The following is a 24,434-nucleotide window of genomic DNA, read 5'->3' on the forward strand; positions in this document are numbered from 1 at the left end:
AACTCTTCCACAGCATGCATTTTTAATTTCTCTTTGCTATTTGGGCTGATTGGGACCTGATGAATGTAGAAACAAATAATTACCAGATTTTTTTAAACCAGATTTTTGGTTCTGAGAAAAATGAGATCCACATATGAGGACATTCAGTACTGGTTTGTAGTATTCTGATATTTTCCTCCTTATACATACATACATTTGTGTAAGTACTAATTTAGCCTTGTACCAAAGTTACAATATGCTATTATGTTGTTTTTCTCCCCTTGCTCCTATATTGATTGCAATAGGCACATTTATGCACGTCACTGCTCTCTGTGTTTCTACCTACCCTGCTTCACTTGTTTCCTTGGGATGTCTGGTTTGGTAATGATCAGACTGACAGGTCTGTAAATTATTCAGGCTATGCTGTTCATCTGAGAAGTCTGCTGGACGTTGATGTTAAAAGCTTGTGTCCCACCTAGAAAGGTTAAAGCATTCAGTGTCGCATGACTGCAGTCGTCTATGTTTAGGATTTTGTATGATCGTGTCAGGTGAAGTACTGTAATCTCCTTTTGACCAGTTGAGTGAGTATCTTTCTTGAAAACACGTGCATGTGTTTAATGTGTTGCTGTTTGTTCTTTGTCTTTATCTAAAATGTGCTACACGGGGAAAAGGAATTCTAGTTTGGATTCGGAAATCATTGATTAGAGAGGAAGTGAGCCCAGTAAGGGTGTCAGGTTGTCTGTGAGATCATCAGTTAATCAATCCTGTATTTTAAGTGAACTGCCTGATGCAAGCTCATTGCCACCCTGATAGATTAAGACAGCGGTCTCCACCACCCGGGCCACGGACCGGTACCGGTCCATGAGTCGTTTGGTACTGGGCCGCGAGAGTTGAGGCTGTGATATTTATGGTTTTCGTGGTTTTTTTTATCGTTGGCTTGGTTTCCCTGGTTCTTTACCCGTGTAGTTGTGTGTATTATTCTGAAAGAAATGTTTACACGTTACCATAGCGACTAGAGACCATTATGGGGCAGAGAGGAAATGCTCCTCCTGAAATGCGCCAACAACATTGAGAGTTGGCGCATCTCAGGGGGAAGCTGATAATAAAGTGACACAGTGAACTCGCGTTTATCATTATATTTACAAAATACCACAGTTTTTGCTTGGTCGTAACATTTTATTTTGTTGTATTTGTCTGCGACACCTTTAAGGCCGGTCCGCGGAAATACTGTCTGAGATTAAGCCTTTCCTTGGGGACCACTGGATTAAGAGATAAACTATCCAATCTCATCTGATAGAATTCACATCTACTTGCTTTGTTCCACTAAAGTATGTTTTGGTATTAATTTTAAAGGATTGAAATGGCTATTTGTCCCACGTCAGTTTTTGCATACTAATCGTTAATAACAAAATGTTGCAAATGTATTAAAAATCAACAACTAAAATATCTAATTTATAAAGGTATTTAGACCTTTAGTTGAGAAATTTTTGGAAGCCACTTTGCGTTTTGGTCTTGTGTTGCCTGTTTGCATAGATCATTCTGGGAACTTAACCAATGCAGAGGCTGGTTGGGCACATCAGTGAGCAGTCCTGCAGGAAGACGACAGTGCAAACTTGAGCCATGATGGCTTTGAGTGCCGGCAGAATGGTGACTGCCTATAGACCAAGACCTTAAGTTGTCTAGAGGATTTGCACGCCTGGTTGCGGACAGTATATCTTATTTCCCATGACAAAACTTCTTGAGCTCCTTCACATAGGATGGGTGGTGTCAGTAAACTGGCATCATAAGTCTCTCTAACGCAGGGGTCTCAAACTCCAGTCCTCGAGGGCTGGTGTTCTGAAACCTTTCCACATGTCCCTGTTGCAACACACCTGAATACAATTAGTAGGTCATTAGCAAGAGTCTAGAACTTGACTGAACTGCCACCTCAGCATGCTCTATACTTCTATAGAGTCCTGGTAATGACCTATTAACTGTATTCAGGTGTGTTGCAACAGGAACACATGAAGTTTCAGGATACCGGCCCTCGAGGAGTGGAGTTTGAGACCCCTGCTCTAACGTGGTCTGTAGGTTTAAAGCACAGGTGTTAAAGGGCCAGTGTGCTGCAGGTTTTCGATGTGTCCTTGATCCAATCCAACACAGCTGATTCAAATGGCTAAACTACCTCCTCAACATGTCATGAAGTTCTCCAGAAGCCTGGTAATGAACTAATCATTTGATTAAGGTGTGTTGACCCAGGGTGCTATCTAAAAGCTGCAAGACACCAGCCCTCGAGGCCTGGAGTTACACACCCCTGGTTTAAAGCATTGGCGTTATACTACCACTACCTTGCTTCACTCTAAGGATGGTATCAGCACACACACTGCCTCTAGTTTATTAGTGCAAAGAGTTTATATTTTTTGTAATCCTTTTCCATGTGCTCACAGAGGCCTTTCAGAGCTTTCTGACAAACACAAAAGCTGATACGGTACCCTGTTAAGGAATTATATTCATGTCAAAAACTGCAGGTGAGAAAAAACGCAGCCAGGAGCAAATAATTTCATTTCATGGGTGCAGATATTCATTGCCACTCAATCAATTACATTCTTTGTGTATAAATTCAATAACCTGCAGGTGTAGAACTCAGCAGCCGCACACATAGAGAAGCCATCATGCATGCAACATCGAATTCTATAACTTTCTTGCACAGTCTTCTGTTTATCGAGGATTGGTTCCTGGTAAGTTGGTCCTTTCCCTGGTGTGCACTATTTCTGCTCAAACTGGCCAGATGCCCATCTCTATGAAGTCTCCCAGTGACTGGAGAATTCAATAAAAATGAACAGGAGGCACATCAAAGGGTCTGAATATGTTAACTGAAACATTAAAAGCATGGTTTCACATTCAGTTAGGTTACATGTTGTTAGGAAAATTACACTTTTATCATTCAAAAATGAATAAAACAACAAATTGCACAAAACTCTGAGGTGACTAGTTAAGATGTAGAAGATGTACTGTGGACTCTACATGTGTTGATTTCTCTGCAGGAGTCCTAGATGAAAGGATTTCATTCAGAAAATGGAGGCAAACAAGCTCAAAAGAGATGTTGAGGCCCTTATGTGAGTGGATGCTAAAATGTTACAAAGCATACCGTGCAGTCGGTAAGTAAACTGGCAACTGGTTCATTTTCTCCTGTTCCCAAACAGAGACAACTACATTGGACAGAAACTTAGGGAAGACGCCTTTGATCCGAAGGGCAAGGGAACTTTCACAGCGCTGGATGACTTGGTAAAAACTCAGCAGAAGCAACCAATGCTAAAATAATGTTTTAATGTATAACTAAGTAGAGCTGGCAACTTCTGTGTGACATGTTGTAGGCTCACTATGATCTTGCAATCAGTGTTGCCCTTTGGTGGCTGGAGAAGAAGGAAGGACGACATGTGCTCGACAGAGAGATCATGTACGTTTTCTGTTTTTTAAAGTTAAACGTTCTATCATTGATAATCCTGAATTATGTTTATTATGCTCACAAAATTTAGTAAAAATTAAATAACAAGTATAAAAATAAACAAAACTTTGGTAAAAGCAGCTGTAATAACACATGATGCCGTACAGTGCTTTTACAAAGGCAAATGAATAGAGTCAGTTGGTGGATTGGTTGCCTTTCATCACCTTCCTCCTGCACCACAGTGGAGCAACATGCAGTTTAGGAAGTGCCCAGTATCCTAATCGCTTAGAGCGGGAGGCTATGATCTTGTCATCCTTTGCTGGGATTATTATGGTAAGGATTTTTACATGTAAATGCAACTTTTAATAAATCTAAAAGCTGAAGGTAAACTCTCGAAAAACCTTCCTGAAAGTACTTTGATGCACTTAATGCCTAAACTGCTTATTTTAGCTGTTGTGTGTTTCTGTTTAGAGTAGCCTGCCAGTGGAGGAAATCTTGACTCTGTACAGGTGTAAACCAGCCGCTTCATACCCCAACCAGAAGTCCAAGGTACAAAAGTGTCCTAGTTAGGAAAGTGGCTGCAACTGTTTTATCCTTTTTGAAACATAATTTTGCCTAAAAACATTTCATTCCTTTTTCTTTTTCTTAACCCAAGGGCTCAATTGTCTATCCCATCACTCTGTCCTATCATCCGTTTGCAATACTTGGATCCTACAAGGCCGTGTACCACTCCAAGAAACACAGTAAGTGTGTGTTGTCTGGTTTAGCCTTTATGGTAGTGACAAGAGAATAAAGATACAAATTGTTTCTCAAATGGGAATCAAATAGATTTCTATACAATTAAACTGCTTTGTACAACCAAAGCGGGCGCGAGTTGCTGGCAACTTTAATACAGTCTATACTTGAAACAAGTCTCAAAACGGAGTGCGTCTGGTGCTTGGCAAGAATATTTAGATTTTATGAGTACATATAAAATATAAGCAACTTAAAATAAGATTTTCTTTTCTTTTTTTTACTCTTTCTGGAGACACACTCCTCAACAGATAAATGAGTATAGCAAAACCTCTCTGACCTCTTAGTAGTGTACTCAGCAGTATTTATCTTGAGTTTCCTGGGAAACTTTAAGTAAAAAAACAAAACAAAAAAAACAAAAGCAAGAACTTTTCCTTCTTTTGAGTTTTAATCTTCTTTGATCTGTGTTTTGTTTCTTTAAACAATATAGACAACATCATCAACAATGTACTATTCTGTCTACATGAACTTTTATGACTTCTGTTTTGTTTTTTCTTTGATTTTTTGCAAAAAGTGCTCTTTTGCCAAACGTTATTCTTTAAAAGTATTTATCAGTTTGCAGAATGTTTGATTTTTGAGCCAAGTAGAAATATAAGGAATACAAAACAGAAGCACTCAAACATGTACTTCAGTTCAGTAGTGACTGAGTAAAGCTATTCTGCAGACTCAGGCTGACTGCAATTGACAGCAGTTATTTGCTGGGAGGCAGGTTTGCTCCTACCAGGTGACCAGTGAGCAAAAATGGTTTCAAACCAGTTGGTTGCTTCAAATGCCAAATGTGAAAGAAAATTCATTCCAATCATCCTGGGAGGTTTTTCAATCTAGTGTGACTGAGCCATTAATATTCTGAAGGACTGTTTTTTGTTTTGTTTTTTGAAAACCCCAAAACGAAACTCTTGCAGATCAGAAGCTGAAACGATGGCTGTCCGGGCAGACAAAGGCAAGTGCTCCACCGAAGCAAGTTTCATCTTCGTTTTCCACTTCATCTCAGTCCTTCATCAGTGTGAGTACCGTATCTGAGCAATCACCATATGTGTGGTAGGCAAAATAAGAACTCTAAAAGATCTCTAAATACCAAGGAAAAATACTTCAGTAGTCAGTACAAATCATGTAAATGGCTCCTGTGTTTCCCATCATATACCATATACAACATGCAGATATGTTTTAAACTTTTAACCACTTGCTAAACTCAGCTGCATACTCTGTTTTATTAACACCTGCTGCTTACTAAGTCTCGTTGTGTGCAACCCCCACCTCCCCCCCAATTACAAATAAAGACAAGCAGCTTTATTTCAATGATGAAAGTAAAGTGAAGGTTGCATCTTCAAGAGACAGTAGCTTCAGCGCATCAGACACACCTCGATATTTAATAATCTGACATCAAGCAGATTATTAAAGACTGCCTTTATTGTACATAGAGCCAAATTAAAATAATACTCTATGGTGCCATGGTATAAGACAAGATGTTGACTAAAACACGAGACGGTAGCACGTAGAATAAATAAAATCACACCTTTTAGGTTTTTTTCTTATTTAACATCCGCACCGCCTGCTGAAACAACCTTTTGCTAAATCTGGACGTGTGAGTCTTGGCCTATAACACCTGCCATAGATGATGGCCCGGGTGAGTGAAGTCCTGGACAATTTTGGTATTTCTGCTGAGGTAGCGTGATATGGCACTCTCCTCCAGAAACAAGCAGTCAGTTCTTTTCTGTGCAGTTCTTATCGCTCATTCCTGCACTTTCTTTTGGAAGTTGCAGTGGTGTTGGCCGACCAGGAGAGGTCCTCGTATATGAAACCCCCAGGATGTCTGCACCCTTCCTACGCGTGCTCCATTTATACAGAGAGGGGCAGAACTGTGTCATATTTCCTCCACTAATAATGCAGTTGTCTTTGTGGTGATGAGTCTCTGGTTATTCACCAAGAATCACTCAGATAGTCTTCATAGCTCTTCTCTGTATGCTGACTCATTTCTTGTGATAAGCTTAATGATGGTTGTGTCTAATTTAATTATGGTGTTATAGGAGCGGACAGGTACGCAGTGATGGAGTAGTAGAGGTGAGGACCTAGTTTGACTGTCTGTGAACGGCTGGTGAGGAAGTCTTTGGTCCTGTTGCCGATGGGGATCGAGAGGCCAAGTCATGTAGCATGCTGATTAGCATGTCCACAGGATGTCCAGCTCTGTGTTCCAGGTGGTTTAGTGCTGTGTGGATGGTGATGGCCTCTTCGGTGGGTCTGTTAGCTTTGTGTGCAAACTGATGTGAGCTAAATGTGGAAGAGAGGCTGGTTTTGATATGATGCAGGACCAGTGTCTCAAATCACCTCTTAATCAGTTAGGTAAATGTAGCTGACTTTATGTATTTCTAGAGCTGACTGACCTGAACGCACATCCTATTCCTGCAGAGTGAATCTATGAAATCTTTTGGCCTCAAATTGGAAGAAGAAACAATTTAGTTCCTCCGTGTTGCCATTCAGATGTTGCAGATGTTCCCTTTGTTGTTGTAGTCTTCATCAGACCTTTCTTGAGTTGTTACATGTCAGGTGGTCCTCAGTGCCACTGTTGTAGGCCCTCTTAGTCTCCTGTAAATACAGTTTGGGTAATGCGGTTCTTTTTTTCTTAGTATTCCCACATTTCCCTGACCTCATGGCATTTTCAGTCTAAGTTAAGGAAAAGTGATTAGGAAAAGCGATAGGAAGTAATTTTGAAATGTTCAACATCAGTCCAGAAATATTTCAGAGAAAAGACTAGGCTTTGAAATGGCCAAAGCCAAGAAGGAAATATTTGAACAGTAATTTCTTTTTCCAACGTCTGCATTGAAAATCCTCTGCTGCCACCCTGTGGATCTAAAAAGACCTCCCATACGCTCTGCTTCACTTTTAGGAAAGCAGTGATGTTCACCAGGAAAGGACTGAGCACTATGAAAGCTCGCAAGAGTCTCTGCACAACTGACATCAACCTCCAGCAGCTGCCAGAAGTAGAGACATTGAGCTGGAGCAATAATACTAACATGAAATGGTAAAACTGCTCAGTTGAATGTTAACGTACTCAACTAAAAATGTCACTTAAACTCAAAAATGCACTTGAAGTACTCAGAAATAAAAGAGACATAAACAGAGAAGTATTTTCTGTCAACTGGGCTCTGTGTTATTTGATAATGCATTATATGAATAAGTTGTTACTACATTCAATGTCATGCTTTAATGTGTTTCCTTCACTCTGTACTCCTCGCAAAGTGCCATACCAGACTGTGTTGGTGGAGTTTATGCGATTATGGAGGTCTGATGACCTGAAGCACAACTCCATGCTTCTTGGTCAAACAGCCTTTGGTGATGCTGGAGATGTGCAATGACTCAAACTACTGATGGTCTCACTGGAGTCAGAGATTTTTAAAAATATATTATTTACCCAGGAAAAATACAACTCTTGGAGTTAAAAATGGCTTGTCCTCACCAAGAAAGACACAGCTCATACACAAGGTCAGGGTTTACTGATTTTCATATTTGATATGACCTTGACCTAATTTTCATCAAAATTAAATTGGCTCAACCTGTCACTGGTATCTATCTGGACTGGACTTCTTTAAGTTGTTTGAAGACGTTTTTATTTCTCATCCAAGAGGTTTCTTCAGTTCTAAAACCAAAAGGTGGAGAGTCCTGGATATTTAAACCCTAGTAGGGATTGGTAAATGGACTGATCCTTATATAGCAATTTTCTACTCTATCTGAGCACTCAAAGTGCTTTACACAACTTGTCACACCAGTACTTTTCCCCCCTAAGCACTTACTATCTAACATTCCTACATACCCCGATGGATGCATCAGAGAGCAACATGGGGTTAGTATCTTGCCCAAGGATATTTGGCATGTAGACTGCGATCAAACCGCAAACCTCCCAGTTAGTTAGTAGGTGACCTGCTCTACCACCTGAGCTACAGCCACCCTCAGGATCGATTCTGTGAAGGGTCGTTGAAACACTATTGATCATGTATGTCATCAAAAGGTCCAGGGTGTGAAAAAAAGGCGTGGGTCATTACCAACAGAGGTTTCGGGAGACACCTGTGTGACAACCTCAACCTCTCATGTACCTATTGAAGTCACCTGATGAGTTGGGGTTGAGGCGCCTGGGAAGGGATCTCAAAACTGGATTGTAGGTGGCAGACAGTGTGTCGTAGGCCTCTGTTCAATGACGGTCATTCACAGTAGACATAGAGGCCTGTTTCAGTCCTTTTTCAAACCAGCTTTCTTCTCTGTCCAAAATGTGAACGCCGGGAACCTTTAAAAGAGTGAACTCTATCCTTTAGGTCAGGGGTGGCCAACCCGCGGCTCTCGAGCCGCATGCGGCTCTTTGCCTGGTTTCATGCGGCTCTTACGTTCATATCAAAGTTTATGTTTGTGTTTTGATTTTTTTTATGTTGTTGTTTTAAAATGTGCGCGTTCGCTTCGCTTGAGTTCAATACGGTATTTTTCATCAAATGCGCATGTGTGTGAGATGAAAATACCGCAAAGTTTCCCAGTAGGAGCAAGTTCGCCCTTAAAATGGCAGGAAAAAAATGCACAGCAAAAAGAAAATATGAAGATGAACACAGGACGTTTTTAACAGAGTGGGAGAGTTTATATTTTTTTGTTGAACGCAATGGTAAGCCATTCTGCCTTATATGTCAGACGTCATTAGCGCATTTCAAAGCTTCAAATCTTCAGCGCCACTTCAGCTCACTCCATGCTAACATCGACCAGGAATTTCCAAAAGGGACTGAACTTTGCAAGCACGAGTTGGCCACTTTGAAAAGTCAGGCAGAAAAGCAGATACAGTTTTTCCAAAAATTTACGAAGCGGTCAGAGACCATAACGCTCGCATCCTATCAGCTGGCTTGGAACATTGCACGGGCTAAAAAGCCATACAATGAAGGGGAGTTCGTTAAAAAATGCCTCAGTGATGTTGTTGGAATCTTGTCTCCTGAAAACGACAAATTAAAACGCATGGTATCAGACGTCCAACTGTCCCGCCACACTGTTGAACACAGAATATCGGACATTAACACGGCTATTGAATCACAGTTGCACTCTGACCTTCAAGCATGTGAGTATTTTAGTGTCGCATTGGATGAGAGTTGTGATATACAAGACAAGCCTCAGTTGGCAATATTTGCACGGTCTGTTTCAAACGTGTGTGTGTGTGAGACAGTGCACACAATGTTCATTGTTGAAAATGACTGGCCTGTGGTTTTAGTACTGTAGGAGTCCATTTCTGTCATTATCATGTTGGTGTGTGACATTTACAATAAATCTGGCTGAGCAGAGGTGTGTGTGTGTGTGTGTGTGTGTGTGTGTGTGTGTGTGTGTGTGTGTGTGAGTGTGAGAGAGAGAGAGAGAGAGAGAGAGAGAGAGGGAGGAAAGGATGGGTGATGTTCATGTGTGCCCATGCGTATGATGTGGCTCTTTGCGGTAACACAGTAAAAAAAAAGTGGCTCTTGGTCTCTGACTGGTTGGCCACCCCTGCTTTAGGTGCAGATATACAGCTGAGCCTTGTCCCGTCGAGGTGGCATGCGTTTGTGGAGTGGCTGTTTGGTTTCTCCCATGTACAAGTCTAGGCACTCCTCATAGCATACAGCAATATAAGTTTATGCTTTTGACAAGATTCACTTATTACCTGTTAAACATTCCTTTTTTTTTTTTTTTTTTTTTTTTTTTGGCCTGTCCCGTTTGGCTCTTTTGCCATCAGAATTGTTGTCTAAAGGCAAAGAAAGATGCCCAACGGATTTACTTTACCAAATTGACCATCCCAGCCTTGCCGTAATGGTCCATTTGATTCACCTTTTATTGTTTATTTTATTTTCACTTACTGAATACGGGACAGACTTGACTGGGGGAAAGAAGGGGAGAAAGAAAGAGGGAAAGAGAAACAGCTGAGAAGAGGGACGGGGGAGAAGGGCAAAAGACAAAAACCAACAGAACGGGCAGAGAAAAAAAAAATGCATATATCAATCACCTGGATCACCTGCTGAGAAAGAAAAAAGAAAGCAAGCAGAAGAGAACAAGAGTAATAGAATAAACAACATCACAATGATATATGGGAATATGACAGTAAATACTAAATGTTAAACATTATTGTGCAGCACATAAGATCAACAGAACACAGTGTGCTTTGAGGTAGGAGCCAAAAAGGGTGTAGTTTGTGGGTGTGATCACCCGTGTGTACACCTGTGAGCATGGACGCGCTTGTTTTTTGTTTTTTAAAAGGTTCCTTCATGTAATGATCTGCTAGAGGGTGTGGGGGGGCCACAGCCCCGTCCTCCAGGGCATGAAGCAGGTGTGGAGGAGATCAAAACTCCAGACATCCAGAGGCCCCCAGAACACAAGAGACCAAGGAAGACCAACAGAGGGGCAGCTGCGCCACTGTCCCGGAAAGAGCTGAGGAGAGTCCCAGATGAGGGCTCACTCAGCAGCCGCGGAGCAGAAGCCAGGGGGAGTTGCAGTGACGCGCCCGTGAGCTCCGCCGGCAGCCAGCTGCGCCTGAGTGACCGAGCCCCAGGCCGAGAGGCCGGGGGCACCCCACCTCCGAAGTGGCCCGAGCGAGCCCCAGGCTCCAGGCCCCGATAAGCGGCCGCCAAGGAGTGAGCCGGTGTGTACCTGGACGCCCATCCCCGGACACAAAGAACCACCAACGCACCGATGTCTGAGGGGGTCCGCCACTGGCAGGGGAAGTGGTGGTAGGGGGAGATAGGCCTCCAAACCTTGGAGGGCCTGAGATGTCCCCAGAGAGGTGGCGCCTGACACCCAACCTGACATATAGACACAGACATACAGGCACACACAGATACAAACATCCATTCCCACCCTCATGCTCTCATATGCACTCAACCAAAGTGGAGACAGACATAAAGAGACGTTGTACACACGATCACACTCCCCAAGCGTACTCTACAAACCGGGTCTAGGTGCCCCCACCCCTGGAGGGGGGAACTGCACCCAGACCCAGGTGGTGTTTCCCTTTTCCCTGCGGTGGGGGGAGGCAGACCGCCCCGACTCCGCAGCAGCAGGAAGGCTCCACACTCCAGACCGCAGTCGGACGGCCAACTCCTCCTCCTAGTCCTAGCCCCCCTGCTCCAGCAGGTCGCAGAGAACGGGGGTGAGAGAAGACTCCAAACCTCCCTCCACCCGCTCATTGTAATGTTGATGCATGTGTGTTCTAAGGTGCATTTAAAACCCAGGAGGGCTTGGAGCTACCTGCCAGAGAGCAGCAGGTAAGCGCATGGTCCCTCCTGCTAGCCCTCAATGTCTACGTGTATTTAAAATGGACTGATCCTTATATAGCAATTTTCTACTCTATCTGAGCACTCAAAGTGCTTTACACAACTTGTCACACCAGTACTTTTCCCCCCTAAGCACTTACTATCTAACATTCCTACATACCCCGATGGATGCATCAGAGAGCAACATGGGGTTAGTATCTTGCCCAAGGATATTTGGCATGTAGACTGCGATCAAACCGCAAACCTCCCAGTTAGTTAGTAGGTGACCTGCTCTACCACCTGAGCTACAGCCACCCTCAGGATCGATTCTGTGAAGGGTCGTTGAAACACTATTGATCATGTATGTCATCAAAAGGTCCAGGGTGTGAAAAAAAGGCGTGGGTCATTACCAACAGAGGTTTCGGGAGACACCTGTGTGACAACCTCAACCTCTCATGTACCTATTGAAGTCACCTGATGAGTTGGGGTTGAGGCGCCTGGGAAGGGATCTCAAAACTGGATTGTAGGTGGCAGACAGTGTGTCGTAGGCCTCTGTTCAATGACGGTCATTCACAGTAGACATAGAGGCCTGTTTCAGTCCTTTTTCAAACCATCTTTCTTCTCTGTCCAAAATGTGAACGCCGGGAACCTTTAAAAGAGTGAACTCTATCCTTTAGGTGCAGATATACAGCTGAGCCTTGTCCCGTCGAGGTGGCATGCGTTTGTGGAGTGGCTGTTTGGTTTCTCCCATGTACAAGTCTAGGCACTCCTCATAGCATACAGCAATATAAGTTTATGCTTTTGACAAGATTCACTTATTACCTGTTAAACATTCCAGTTTTGTCTTTGATGAAAACAATGAAATCATTTTTGTTACCTCGGGTTATGTTATTAATTTAGAGAATCAGTTTGTGGATAAATGATTATTGTAGGTTTGTTACCTTGCAGTATAAACTACCCTGATGCAACTGTTGTTGCGGCTATATAAATACAATTGAATTGTTATAGAAATGTAAGAAAATCTCAAATGATTGACTTTTAGAATCAGTCCTAATCCATGCCCAGTAATATTTAGAAGCATTCGTTACCATTGTAAGAGAAAAACTGGATATTTGGTATCTCTTTACAATTACATATCAGATTGTTTGTAGAGTTACTAAAACTGTCAAATAAGTGTACCTGAATACAAACTCCAAAGTGACACAAAGTAAAAGCACCTAAATATCACTTTGGTACTGATATTGACTTTACACTGAAGGTGCCTGGTCCCATTTTCCTCATACAAATAAAACACACAAATCCACATTTTTCTTTTTTGGAATTTCTGCAAATGTTTATAGAGGCTGATTCATTTTGTGATTACCTCTGACATTCTGCGAGCAAAGATTAATCTCCTTGATGAGTGGATAAAATGTGTCCATATCGATAAAGAGGGCACAGTGGGTCAGTAATTTGCCTGGTAGGACTTTTGCATTGATGATTCAGGGATTTTCGCTGTATGCGCAGGATCAAGACTCTTGGCAACGATGCCAGTACGTTAAATCCCCACTCATTGAAAAAACAGCTAAAGTGGGATCTGCTAACCCTTTGATTGAGGTTTATATAGCGGGGCTCTGGTGCCGCTTTGTGAGACCACCATTTTTCTGTAGGTGACTGGCTCCAGCACACTGCAGGATGAGTAGTAAGGTAAGAGAGATTCATTTTGTTTAGAAGTGGGCTTCTTCAAGCTGACAAGTTGTGTTGCAGCTTCTCAAATAATGATTAGGTTCTAAAAACTAAACTGCCAGACACACCGACAAACTGACAGTGCCTTTAACTGACTTTAACAACCCATGACATGATCAACACTACCAGAATCACACATACAGGCTCGACTGAAATCTGTAGTACAGCATCACCAGACTTGGCTGTGACTGCCTCTGTCCACCCTCCTCCTCCTCCCCTGGCTTTAGATCATATTCTATGAGGACAGAAACTTCCAGGGTCGCTCGTATGAGTGCGACACCGACTGCCCTGACATGCACCCCCACTTCAGCCGCTGCAACTCTATCAAGGTGGAAAGTGGTTGCTGGGTGCTGTATGAGAAGCCCAACTACACTGGCTACCAGTATGTTCTGACCAGAGGCGAGTACCCAGACTACCAGCGCTGGATGGGCTACAACGACACCATCCGCTCCTGCCGTACCTTCTCCTATGTGAGTGAACAGGAAACTATGTGCAGTTAATACTATGAAAAATGTCATTTGAGAATTACATTTTCTGACTTAGAAGTGGTTTTATGTCATTATTTAGATGATTAAACCACTGATTTTTACTGTTTTCTATGTGCACAAGCCAAATAACATGATTAAAATATTAGATATTTTTTCCTTCCAACTAAAGTTGCACTTTAATAAGAGTTTAGATTTAGTTGCTGAAAAGTGCTTTCCCTGTAAAGAATCTACATGAAATAGTTCAAGGTCAGGTGTAGGAGAAGGTAATGTTTGGCAAACAAGTAAATAAAAGTCAATTATAAATGTCAAATAAGTTGTTGTTGCTGTTTTCTCATAATTATGACACATTGTAAAACTGTATTAAATCAGGTTCCATGTATTATCTGTATATTATTATTTTTTATTTTAAGCACGTCTATGTTTAACTATTCTTTTGATGTGGCACGACAAATAAATACCAGCCTCTGACATTACTTAATGAAATTTTATTTGCTCACATGCAGATATCACTGAACAAGGCCAATGTAGGCCAACATTTAGATGATATATTAATGCAGTCCTACAAATTTAAAATAAAAAAACCCCAATGGTTTTGACATTTTTTTTTTTTTAGACACATTTATTTTTTAAGAGTAAGCTATGTCAATTTCCAATAAATCTTCCCCTCACACACACCCATACAGAGCTGCAGAGGTACTGATGCTACTCTAATTTTGTGTTTTACCTTACTGCTATGTTCATCCAGACCAGCGAGGGGCCCTACCGCATGCGCATCTACGAGCGACCCAACTTCCAGGGTCAGATGATGGAGTTCAGTGAGGACTGCGAGTCGGTGCAGGATCATTTTCGGAGCCGTGACATCTATTCCTGCAATGTCATGGACGGCTACTGGACCCTCTACGAGCACCCAAACTACCGTGGCAGGCAGTACTTCATGAAGCCCGGGGAGTACCGCAAGTTCAGTGACTGGGGGGCCACCTGCGCCACCACTGGCTCCTTCCGCAGAATCACAGAGTTCTAATCTGGATTGAATCGCTATAGAAAAACAAAACGAAATAAAAATGGTAACGTGTCTCAGCGATTGACTTGGCATTATTAAGATATAACTTCCTAAATAAATGGAGCTGTTGTTAAACTACTTTCTGTGCTTTCTTTGTTACTGACTGATTTAACTAACATCACATGAAATGACACATAAATTTTGTGGAAACATTTCCAGCATTTAAGTATCATCATTTATTATATGGACATTCCACACATTGACACATTTATTTGAAACCTTAATAGTTTCCTGTGCCAGAATGAGCCTTTATCTCATTTTGACATACTTGCACATTCAATAAGGAGGTTGCCATGTGGCATTAATATAATTAAAATGAACATGGCATTGTTCTGCTTAATTTTTACTGCATAAAATTTAGTGAAATTGCAGCAGAGAGTTTTAGAACACACTCACTGGCACGAGTGTCTCTAACTCTTTGTAATAAGGTAATTATTTACTTTCTGAATTCTCCTGATTAAAAAAAGGGCTAATTTTTGGTGTAATGTTTGTTGGAAGTACGGTTTTTAGTTTTTCTAGTAGTCAGTCTCACTCCTACAGAAAATTATAAATCAATATCAACACACACCAGCAAAAAGAAACGTTTTATAGGCATTTACTCACCCTTCATACTCTGAATCCAGCCCATTTAAAGCAAACACATGAAGATTGAAAGACCTGTGACTGTTCCAGCGCCTGCACATGTTGTAGCTCTTGCTGGAAGCTGTATGGCATCTGTTAACCTGAACACAGGACATGACAAACAGGAGTGGGAAGACTCTTGTAATATTTCTGCTGACACCACGCCTCATTTAAATAACACCAACTGCTCCTAAAAGGGTATTGTATATAAAGATGGAAGCTAATTTTAGGATTTAAAAACGCAGGAAGAAGTTTGACCAACAACAGCAGGCATTATGGGAAAGGTTTGTATGTCGTTTTACATGACGGATATCTGTAGATCAAAAATGAGCTTACATGCCTTTTTCTGTCCCTCGGTCAGATCATCTTCTATGAGGACAAGAACTTTGGAGGCCGTTACTATGAGTGCATGAGCGACTGTGCCAACTTGCACTCTATGTTTGACCACTGCCGCTCCATTAGAGTGGAAAGTGGCATGTTTATGATCTATGACCGTCCGGGCTACGCGGGAAACCAATACTTCATGAGGAGGGGAGAGTACTCTGACTACATGGGCATGACCGGCATGAATGACTGTGTCAGATCTTGTCGCATGATCCCCTCGGTAAGAACCTCAGTAAAATACCATCACTGTGTCATACTGCATCTTAACCTCTTACAATAATAGATTCAGCGCACAGAAAAACATACACAAACTATTCAATGATTTTCTTTTTCGATTAAAAAAGTAACTACTCTGAAATTAGAAATGAAGGTGATTTCACTTAAACTAAAGAGGTCACTGCTGACTGCTCCAAAGCTGATAAAGTGCTGCTTTTGTGCTCTTCTGTTAATTCTAATGTTTTAAATTTTGCTTGCTTGTCCTCCAACATAACTGCCAAGCAGCAGACTGTATACTTGACTTTTAGCATGTAGCATCAGCCAATAAATGGGCTAATTTTGCTACAGCAATCTGTGTTCAGAGGTGTTTTTGGTTTAAAAAATATAAACTATCCTATCCCACCAGAGAACTTTTGTTTTCTGGGTAGAGGACCATGATGTAATATCCTTTTCGTCAACCATAGTAGCCACACGCTAGCTTGTTACTGTCTTTTTTCTCCCGTTTTATGGACAGTGGCAAGCTGGGTAAATTGTTAAGATGTATTAGAGTGAAAATCAGTCTGTTAATTGCACTGGTTTACATTATCAGATACTTGTGATACTTGTAATACATAATACTTGATATTAATATTTCATTTTTAAAAAGTATGGTGGTACTGGTATGTTAACATTAATTAACACGTACCATGCCTACCAGTGGTGTAGAGTAGAAATGGCCTAGAAACAGGCATCAGTGTTTACTCTCTTCTTTTAGTGCCAGTATCTATGCTAAGCTAGGCTAAGCAGCTTATTGCAGATATTTTATTAGGTATGTGGTGCATCATCTAACTCACAGCTATGCACATGAACAGATTTCACAAAAAACAAACCTAATGTGACCGTTTGACTTTCCTGACCTCTGCAGCACAGTGGCAGCTTCAGGATGAGGCTGTATGAGCATTTCGACATGGAAGGTGGAATGATGGAACTGACGGATGACTGTCCTAATCTCATGGACCGTTTCCGCCTCTCCAACTTCAACTCCTGCAATGTGATAGATGGCCACTGGCTGATGTATGAGCAACACCACTACAGGGGGCGCCACTACTACCTCTCACCTGGCCATTATAGGAGCTTCAGCAACTGGAACGCCATTAGCTCCAGGGTTGGGTCCATCCGACGTCTCATGGATTTATAAAGACGGAAGGACAGTTCTTGTGAAATGTCTACTCTTTGCCTTGTTTTACACACTGAATAAAATGGCATCAGTGCTCAAGTGTACTCCGTTTTGTTTTTGCTCTCTGCATCTAGAGGGCATCTTTCCCCAGGAGAATGTGCTGGGCTTGTGGCCTGACATCCTAACTCTCATAAGAGGATTGAATAAAATCATTCAAGCACTAACACTTTTCTCACCCAGGCTCAAGTGTTATCTATTGGACCTTTGTGTTTGTTTAGACATGAGCAAATATCCTACAAATTAACACAAGCATTTTGAAAGGTTGTCAGTAAAAATGTAAACATTGTTTCTATTTTGGTCAGAAATAAAGCTCACCACCAGATGGCAGTGGTAGAATAAAAATTACATAAAACACAAACTATCATTCTGTTGACAAAAACACAGACAGACTCATTTCTACCATGGGAAAAAATATTCTAATCAAGTAGCTCCAAACAAAACAACTGGAGGTTTTTATGAATGTAAACATTTAGAAGATATCTTGGTGAACGTGGGTGGAGCATAAACCCTCAGTCTGAGGTAAATTTTAGCAGTGCAACAACAAACAGCACCCATTCAGAGTTGACATTGGACCAGTCAGCGCTCACCTGTACATACATAATCCCCAAACATCTCTTCAGGATAACACAACGGCACAAATGCCAAAGATTCCTGGCATTACAATATGAATGACACGTGCAGAGTCTGCATTTCACATTCACTATATATGTAACAGGTTTGAGTCTTCAAAGAGCTGGATGGATCATACAGAGACTAGGCACAGGGCAGGAGAAGCAGCCAACATGGGGAAGGTAAAAATGACAGTTTTGGGCAAACAAGCAGGTGGGGTACGAAATGCTAATAGGCTTCCTGAGTGTTCACAACTTGTACCGAGATGTCCATTAAAACCATGAAAATGCTTGTAATACTCAAGCAAATATGATAATATTTGTTTCCAATGAACATATTTGCAGTGCAAACACTGAAAAATATATGATTTGTATGTTTAGATTATCTTCTATGAGGACAACAACTTCTCTGGGCACCATTTTGAGTGCTGTAATGACTGTGAGGACTTGTTAAGCCGACTCAGCCGCTGCAACTCAATCAAGGTGGAGAGTGGTTGCTTCATGATCTATGAAAAACCCAATTACTCTGGTAACCAGTACTACCTGAAGAGAGGAGAGTATCCGGACTTCCATCACTGGATGGGTGTCAGCGAGTCTGTCAGCTCCTGTCGTCACATCCCTACGGTGAGCTACTGTTAGTTGGCCAAACCCAGCCTTATACATTCGCTAGAGTTCACACTGCCTCTTGATAGATTGTGAGAATGTAAACTAACCAGACCTAACTTTTATTGAAACAATTTTTAAACCTTTGTTTTTAAAATGTATTTCAAGATTTTGCAAACACTTTTTAACCTACAGGTTTAAAAACAGTCTCCATTATAGACTCATTTATAATCTTAGCTGCCGTTCTGTTTTTAATATTTTCTAAGTAATAGCATATTATGTCTAATTTACTTATTCCAAGCTGTTATATAAATCAAATGGATCTTTATACAAGAGGGTGCATCTTAATTGTTGCTATTGATCTTCCAAAAACAACTGTTGTAGGACTAATTTTGCCTTTGGTGTAATATATTTTAAATGTTAGCATGATTTCACTGTTCTTTCACCTTAAAGAAAGGCTAAATCAGTATTTGAATTTAATTTTACTTTGGATTTTCTTTGAAGAAAATGTAAAAAGAGGGTAACTTTTACCATGAAAATGGTCAAATCAGATATGAATACATGACGTTTTGCTAATTATAACTTTATTTAAATAACTACAGAATTAGTCTGCTCTATAAAGGTGAATAAATGCTGACACAAATCTAATGCCTATCAAAACACTTTATAATGAAAATATCCATCCAGTCAATCTGTACCACAGTTTTTAGAGTCTTGAAGATGGGCTGGCCCAGGTACTGGATTTCCACTCACAGGTTTTGCAGACTCTAGTTGTAAATGAGCCATTAACACATGTTTTAAAGTCCACTTTAAGTATTTTTTGCCTTCACTTTTTGTGCAATCTGAGGAAGTGGAACTGTGTCTTTCATTTTGACCAAAGTAGGTACATTAGCATGTTTAGCTAGGTTAGCTAGCAAGCTAAAAACATATTATTTCATTGTCGTTCAAAAAATCAGTTTCCCAAACTCATTCAGTATTATTTCCTTGTAGCAAAATAGAAGATTCCATAATTACATTCGAGAGTCATTACAAATATAACAACTTTTTTTTTGTAGAGGTAGTTCCTGAAGGTGCAGCTGAGTAAATGATGACCATCTTTGATTCAAAACTAGGAGCCTGGGATGTTCAACATGCGCCTGTATGAGCGGATTGAGTTTGGGGGTCAGGTGATGGACCTTGTGGATGACTGTCCCAGTGTCATGGATCGCTTCCACGTTAATGACATCTTCTCCTGCAACGTGAAAAATGGCAACTGGCTCTTCTACGAGCACCCAAACTACCGGGGCAAGATGTACCTGATAAGGCCTGGAGAGTATAAGAGGTTCAGTGAGTGGGGTGGCAGGAGTGCCAGAGTCGGATCCATCAAACGCATCATGGACTATTGACCACTTTTGGTAGTTGCCAGAGCTACATGAACATTTTAGAGAGCCTTCATACTCAGATAATTATGCTTGCAACACTAAAGAAAGAAACAGAAAACAGTTTTTGTCACTTAATCAAAATACTACTGTCCTGCATCAGAACATTCCCTTATGTAAAGCTTGGGCTCACCATTGGACTCACCATTGTAATAAAGCAATTGCAAAATGGAGTCGTCATAGTCCATTCAGTTGTGAGGAGGACCTCATTTATCAAAGCATGATTTGTTAGTACTGTAACGTTTCAAACAAACAGATTAGTCCATGGTGGTAACCTGATCTGAGTAAGACATTTTTGTAAGTCCTTCATATGAAGTCATAGCCAACATGTTTGATACTTTAGAAATGTTGACTCACATAAAAAAAAAAACCCAACAAGCAAACAGCTGGCAGCTTGTGCAAATTATGTGCTGGCTCTATTAAATATCAGTATTATTCTGCTGATGTTGTGCAGGACTATGTGACTATCATCCTATTGTACAACAGCATTTTCGGGAAGAAATTGTGATGAACATGGAGGAAAGAACAATAACGACACACACCAAGAGTCATCTATACATAAACAGATTTTCCTATCTGCCCACCCCCACTTGTGATCCATCATCACTGTGGGGATATATTTAAATGACAATACTTTATGCTGTGCAATCACACAGCAGTCCTTTCTTTCTTTCTTTTTTATAAAGCACAGTAGCTTGGCTCAGGGACAGCACTGGTAATAGAGTCTGATGCCAACACAACCATGGGAAAGGTAAAGAAACTAAATGTTGTGGTTTTACAAAACTCCTGTTTTTGTGGCTTCTAACAGCACTCTGTAAAAAAGTGTCCGTGTGTGCCTGTTGCTTTTGCAGATCATTTTTTACGAAGACAGAAACTTCCAAGGGCGCTCTCATGAGTGCAGCAGCGACTGTGCCGATCTTCACACCTACTTCAACAGATGCAACTCCATCAGGGTGGAGAGTGGCTGCTTCATGGTGTATGAGAGGCCCAACTACATGGGCAATCAGTACTATCTGAGGAGAGGAGAGTACTCTGATAACCAGCGTATGATTGGCATTAATGACTGTGTCAGATCTTGCCGTATGATCCCACAGGTAGGTCATAATGACTTGCTTTAAGACTCTGTTATAACCCCATAATATCCATCAGGTTACCAGAAACCCATATTGGGTTACTGCTAAATGGGCAGATATTCAGAAACTATAAATTGATAGAGTTTACTGAAAGCTCTTTTGCAAGATGTTAATAGACAAAAATATTATATTAAGGGACTAGTTTTTAAATCCTTATAGGTTACCCGGTCAACTCTTGCTTTTCAAAAATGTTTTAAGTAATTAAATGCATGTAAAGAAGGACCTGATTGGGGAGATTATAAGAGTTTTTTTTAAATTTCTTTGCTAGCACCAGGGTTCCTACAGGATGAGGCTTTACGAGCGTGCTGACATGACCGGGCAGATGCATGAGCTGGTCGATGACTGTCCAAATGTCCAAGACCAACTCAGCATGTCTGATTTCAACTCCTGCAATGTGATGGACGGCCACTGGCTACTGTACGACCAACCTAACTACAAGGGCAGAGTGTACTACCTGAGGCCTGGAGAGTATCGGAGGTACAGTGACTGGGGAGGCATCAGCCCAAGGATCGGCTCCATCAGAAGAATCACTGACTTCAACTGAAGTCAAGCTTCATTTAAATGCATCTTTCAGTGACTTGAATTGTCTGTATTCCCAATAAACTTTAACTGCTTAATAAAACAAGCATCTTTTATTTCCATGTATCACTACAAAACTTCATTAATATTTTGCAAAGGACCCTTAAGATGGCAGATGAGTTTTTCTTGCAATCAAATGTTACAGAATGGAAAATAAGTACTCTTTGGGGCCAGTGGTGAAACAATTTATCTACCAGCTTCTGGGTAACTGGGCACTATAGTTTAATCTCCTCTATGCTTAGGCATACCATGGCAAACAATACCTCTCCCAGTTGGTTGGCTCGATAGGATTAGCTGGTCTGCGGTGGGAGAATTTATCCATACGATTAGTGTTAAACACTACGCTGCACGGTGTAGGAGAGGAAACTGATCCTGGACACCTCTGACAACAAATGACAAAATATGGAATAAACAATGTAAGAATGAGATTGATCTGGCAAAGATGGTAACATAAGCACATGTTTTTTAAACAGTTTAAATATAATGTCAGACACATTACACTGTTATGATTGACAGTTGCTTTGAAACAGCTCACAAGGACCAAAAACATTCATTATGCTAAAGATTGTCTTAAAGAATTTAAACAAACAACAAAAAACGTAAAAGTTAAACAAAATTTATCTGGAAAATAAGTATAATATAAACTTTAACTTTTTTAGTGATTGATAAACTACACTGCTAAGTGATATTAAATACAGAAACCGTAACATTTTCACATAAGTCTTACATTTGAAGAGAGAGGGAGAGGAAAAAAAGGCTCAAATCAAGGTGAAATTTACTATTGCACAGTTTTCAGCATAACAAAATGTTATAAGTAATTAATTATATTTGACTAGTGGCTGGTGGTAATACCAAGAAATAAAAATAATAGGAGTTATGTGTCCAGGTCCATTTCTCCTGTAGGGGGAGTCTTCAGAAAGTCAAATTACTGTGAGTAAGTAATCGTGAAAGTCCTAAATCATTTAAAAATAGTGAATTTTACATTGCTTAACATACAGTAAACTGTAAAAGTATATACAAAACTTCTGTTATCTTCTATGTCACATGAAGACTGGCAGCACAGTATACACATGCTTGTTTATTTGCATATGGTAGGGTTGCTCAGGTAGAGGGAGAGTAAATGGCTTCCTGCTCTGTTACACAACATATTTAATGCCAAAGCCCTGTTCCATATTGTTCTGCAGCTATTGTCCACTGGATGTGTGGATACCATACTAGTCTTTTCCTTTGTCCATGCATGTCAAAACCAAACCAGTTAATTTATCCTTTTTTTCAAATACAGATCCATATTTCTCACCCAATGTTGGGCTCTAACAAAAAGGTAAACATGTGCTAGTAGCCTTCAATTATAACTATGAGATAATTTGAATAACAATGCATTTGTTTGTCGCAAGGTAGTATAAAAAGCCCTGAAAACATGGGGAATCTCTCCAACGGAGACCATGGGCAAGGTAAGTACTGGTTTTGTCTCTCTCTGCTCACATTGAATGTTAGTTAAATTTGTTGGTGGTCTTTTACACTTTTTTTTTTTGCTGGAAAGTCTTAACTGAGCAGTTGAAGCTACGACTCTTTTATTTTTCATTAGATTATCTTTTACGAGGACAAGAACTTCCAGGGTCGCTCCTATGAGTGCAGTAATGACTGCACAGACCTTCACTTGTACTTCAGCCGCTGCAACTCCATCAGGGTAGAGAGTGGCTGCTTTATGATCTATGAGCGCCCTAACTTCATGGGCCACCAGTATTTCATGAGGAGGGGAGAGTATCCTGACTACCAGAGGTGGATGGGCTTCAGCAGCTGTATCCGCTCCTGTAGGATGATTCCAGTAGTAAGACAGACATAACGCTGAAAAATACACCTAGACATAATGGTTTCACTGAAATATGGCAAAGGTTTGAACATGTTGCTGATTCTCTTCTGGCCCTACAGTATCGAGGTTCCTACAGATTGCGTATCTATGAGAAGCCTGACTTCAGTGGTCACATGATGGAGTTCATGGATGACTGTCCCTGTGTGTCTGACCGTTTCCATCACCGCCATGTCTACTCCAGTAATGTTATGAATGGCTACTGGATCTTCTACGAGTACCCCAACTACCGAGGCAGACAGTACTTCCTAAGACCCGGGGAGTACAGGAGGTACCGCGATTGGTGCGCCACCTGCGCCATTGTCGGCTCCTTCAGGAGAGTCACCGAATTTTAGCCATCAACTGAAACCTTGCTGTAAATATAAAGCACTTTGTTTATTAAAGATGTTGAATTTTTAACTCGTCTTGTGAATTTGTTTTGATTGAGTTGTTCAGCTTTGAAACTGTGATTGCTTTGTTGCGGGTACATAACGGGACCCATCAAAAGACTGGTAACATGTTGACTGTTTGGTCTGCAGATCCTGTACTTACTCTGTAGGTACTGTGAAGAACAATACCTACTTTTGTTTATTAAATTAGATGTAATTAAAAAAAACACCCTGGCCAGTCCAGCTGATCTTAAACAAATAAACTATACATCAAGTAGGCAACAACAAAATCATCTACAGCATTATTGTTTGGACTCACTTGTTGTACTTTCTGGAATAAAAGAAAGAATCTGTGTATAACACAATGATACATTAATTTCATGACTATCTGTCATATTCTACATACTAATACTAGGTATTTGTACCATTATTTCTTATCGACATTGCTGAATCCCTTATTATGTTGGTAATCATAAGTATTTATAAACTTAATAAAATAACTTCTTTTCTTATGTTTGAATTTTTATATTAATATTATTAACTTAATATTGTAATTTCTTTTGAAATCGCCCAAATTCCACTCTTTAGGTCAAAGTTAAACAAAGCCCTAATGTCAGTCAGGAGATATATGTTTCCAGATGTGATTTTCTTTTAGATTTTTCTTATCAAAGTTGTAGACCACATGGAGCAATCCTTCTTCAAAATCCCAGCTCACGATGTTCAC

General features: G+C 40.8%; 4 protein-coding genes across 4 annotated transcripts; all 4 read left to right on the forward strand.

Moving 5' to 3' along the window:
• The first annotated feature begins 483 nt into the window (after positions 1–483).
• Positions 484–7,302, forward strand: c9h2orf80 (chromosome 9 C2orf80 homolog). The gene is made up of 9 exons (XM_080903511.1): positions 484–560; positions 3,003–3,074; positions 3,162–3,243; positions 3,333–3,415; positions 3,646–3,736; positions 3,875–3,952; positions 4,059–4,146; positions 5,098–5,198; positions 7,077–7,302. The coding sequence occupies exons 2-9, from the start codon at positions 3,034–3,036 to the stop codon at positions 7,143–7,145; spliced, it is 633 nt and encodes a 210-aa protein (XP_080759637.1). The 5' UTR covers positions 484–560; positions 3,003–3,033; the 3' UTR covers positions 7,146–7,302.
• Positions 7,303–13,098: 5,796 nt separating this feature from the next.
• Positions 13,099–17,095, forward strand: LOC308410433 (gamma-crystallin M2-like; the record flags this gene model as incomplete). Its single annotated transcript, XM_080903770.1, has 5 exons — positions 13,099–13,110; positions 13,377–13,616; positions 14,383–14,610; positions 15,680–15,922; positions 16,823–17,095. The coding sequence occupies 5 exons, from the start codon at positions 13,099–13,101 to the stop codon at positions 17,093–17,095; spliced, it is 996 nt and encodes a 331-aa protein (XP_080759896.1).
• Positions 17,096–17,802: 707 nt separating this feature from the next.
• LOC308410553 (gamma-crystallin S-1-like) lies at positions 17,803–19,730 on the forward strand (the record flags this gene model as incomplete). The annotated part of the gene is made up of 3 exons (XM_080903957.1): positions 17,803–17,925; positions 18,124–18,366; positions 19,458–19,730. 3 exons carry the CDS (start codon positions 17,803–17,805, stop codon positions 19,728–19,730), a joined length of 639 nt encoding a protein of 212 aa, XP_080760083.1.
• A 775-nt stretch (positions 19,731–20,505) lies between these two features.
• LOC308410434 (gamma-crystallin B-like) lies at positions 20,506–23,677 on the forward strand (the record flags this gene model as incomplete). Its single annotated transcript, XM_080903771.1, has 5 exons — positions 20,506–20,514; positions 20,615–20,857; positions 21,165–21,437; positions 23,061–23,303; positions 23,405–23,677. 5 exons carry the CDS (start codon positions 20,506–20,508, stop codon positions 23,675–23,677), a joined length of 1,041 nt encoding a protein of 346 aa, XP_080759897.1.
• Positions 23,678–24,434: the final 757 nt, after the last annotated feature.

This window comes from Rhamphochromis sp. 'chilingali' (genome assembly GCF_963969265.1).
Source record: "Rhamphochromis sp. 'chilingali' genome assembly, chromosome: 14".
In the NCBI taxonomy this organism is placed as follows: domain Eukaryota; kingdom Metazoa; phylum Chordata; class Actinopteri; order Cichliformes; family Cichlidae; genus Rhamphochromis; species Rhamphochromis sp. 'chilingali'.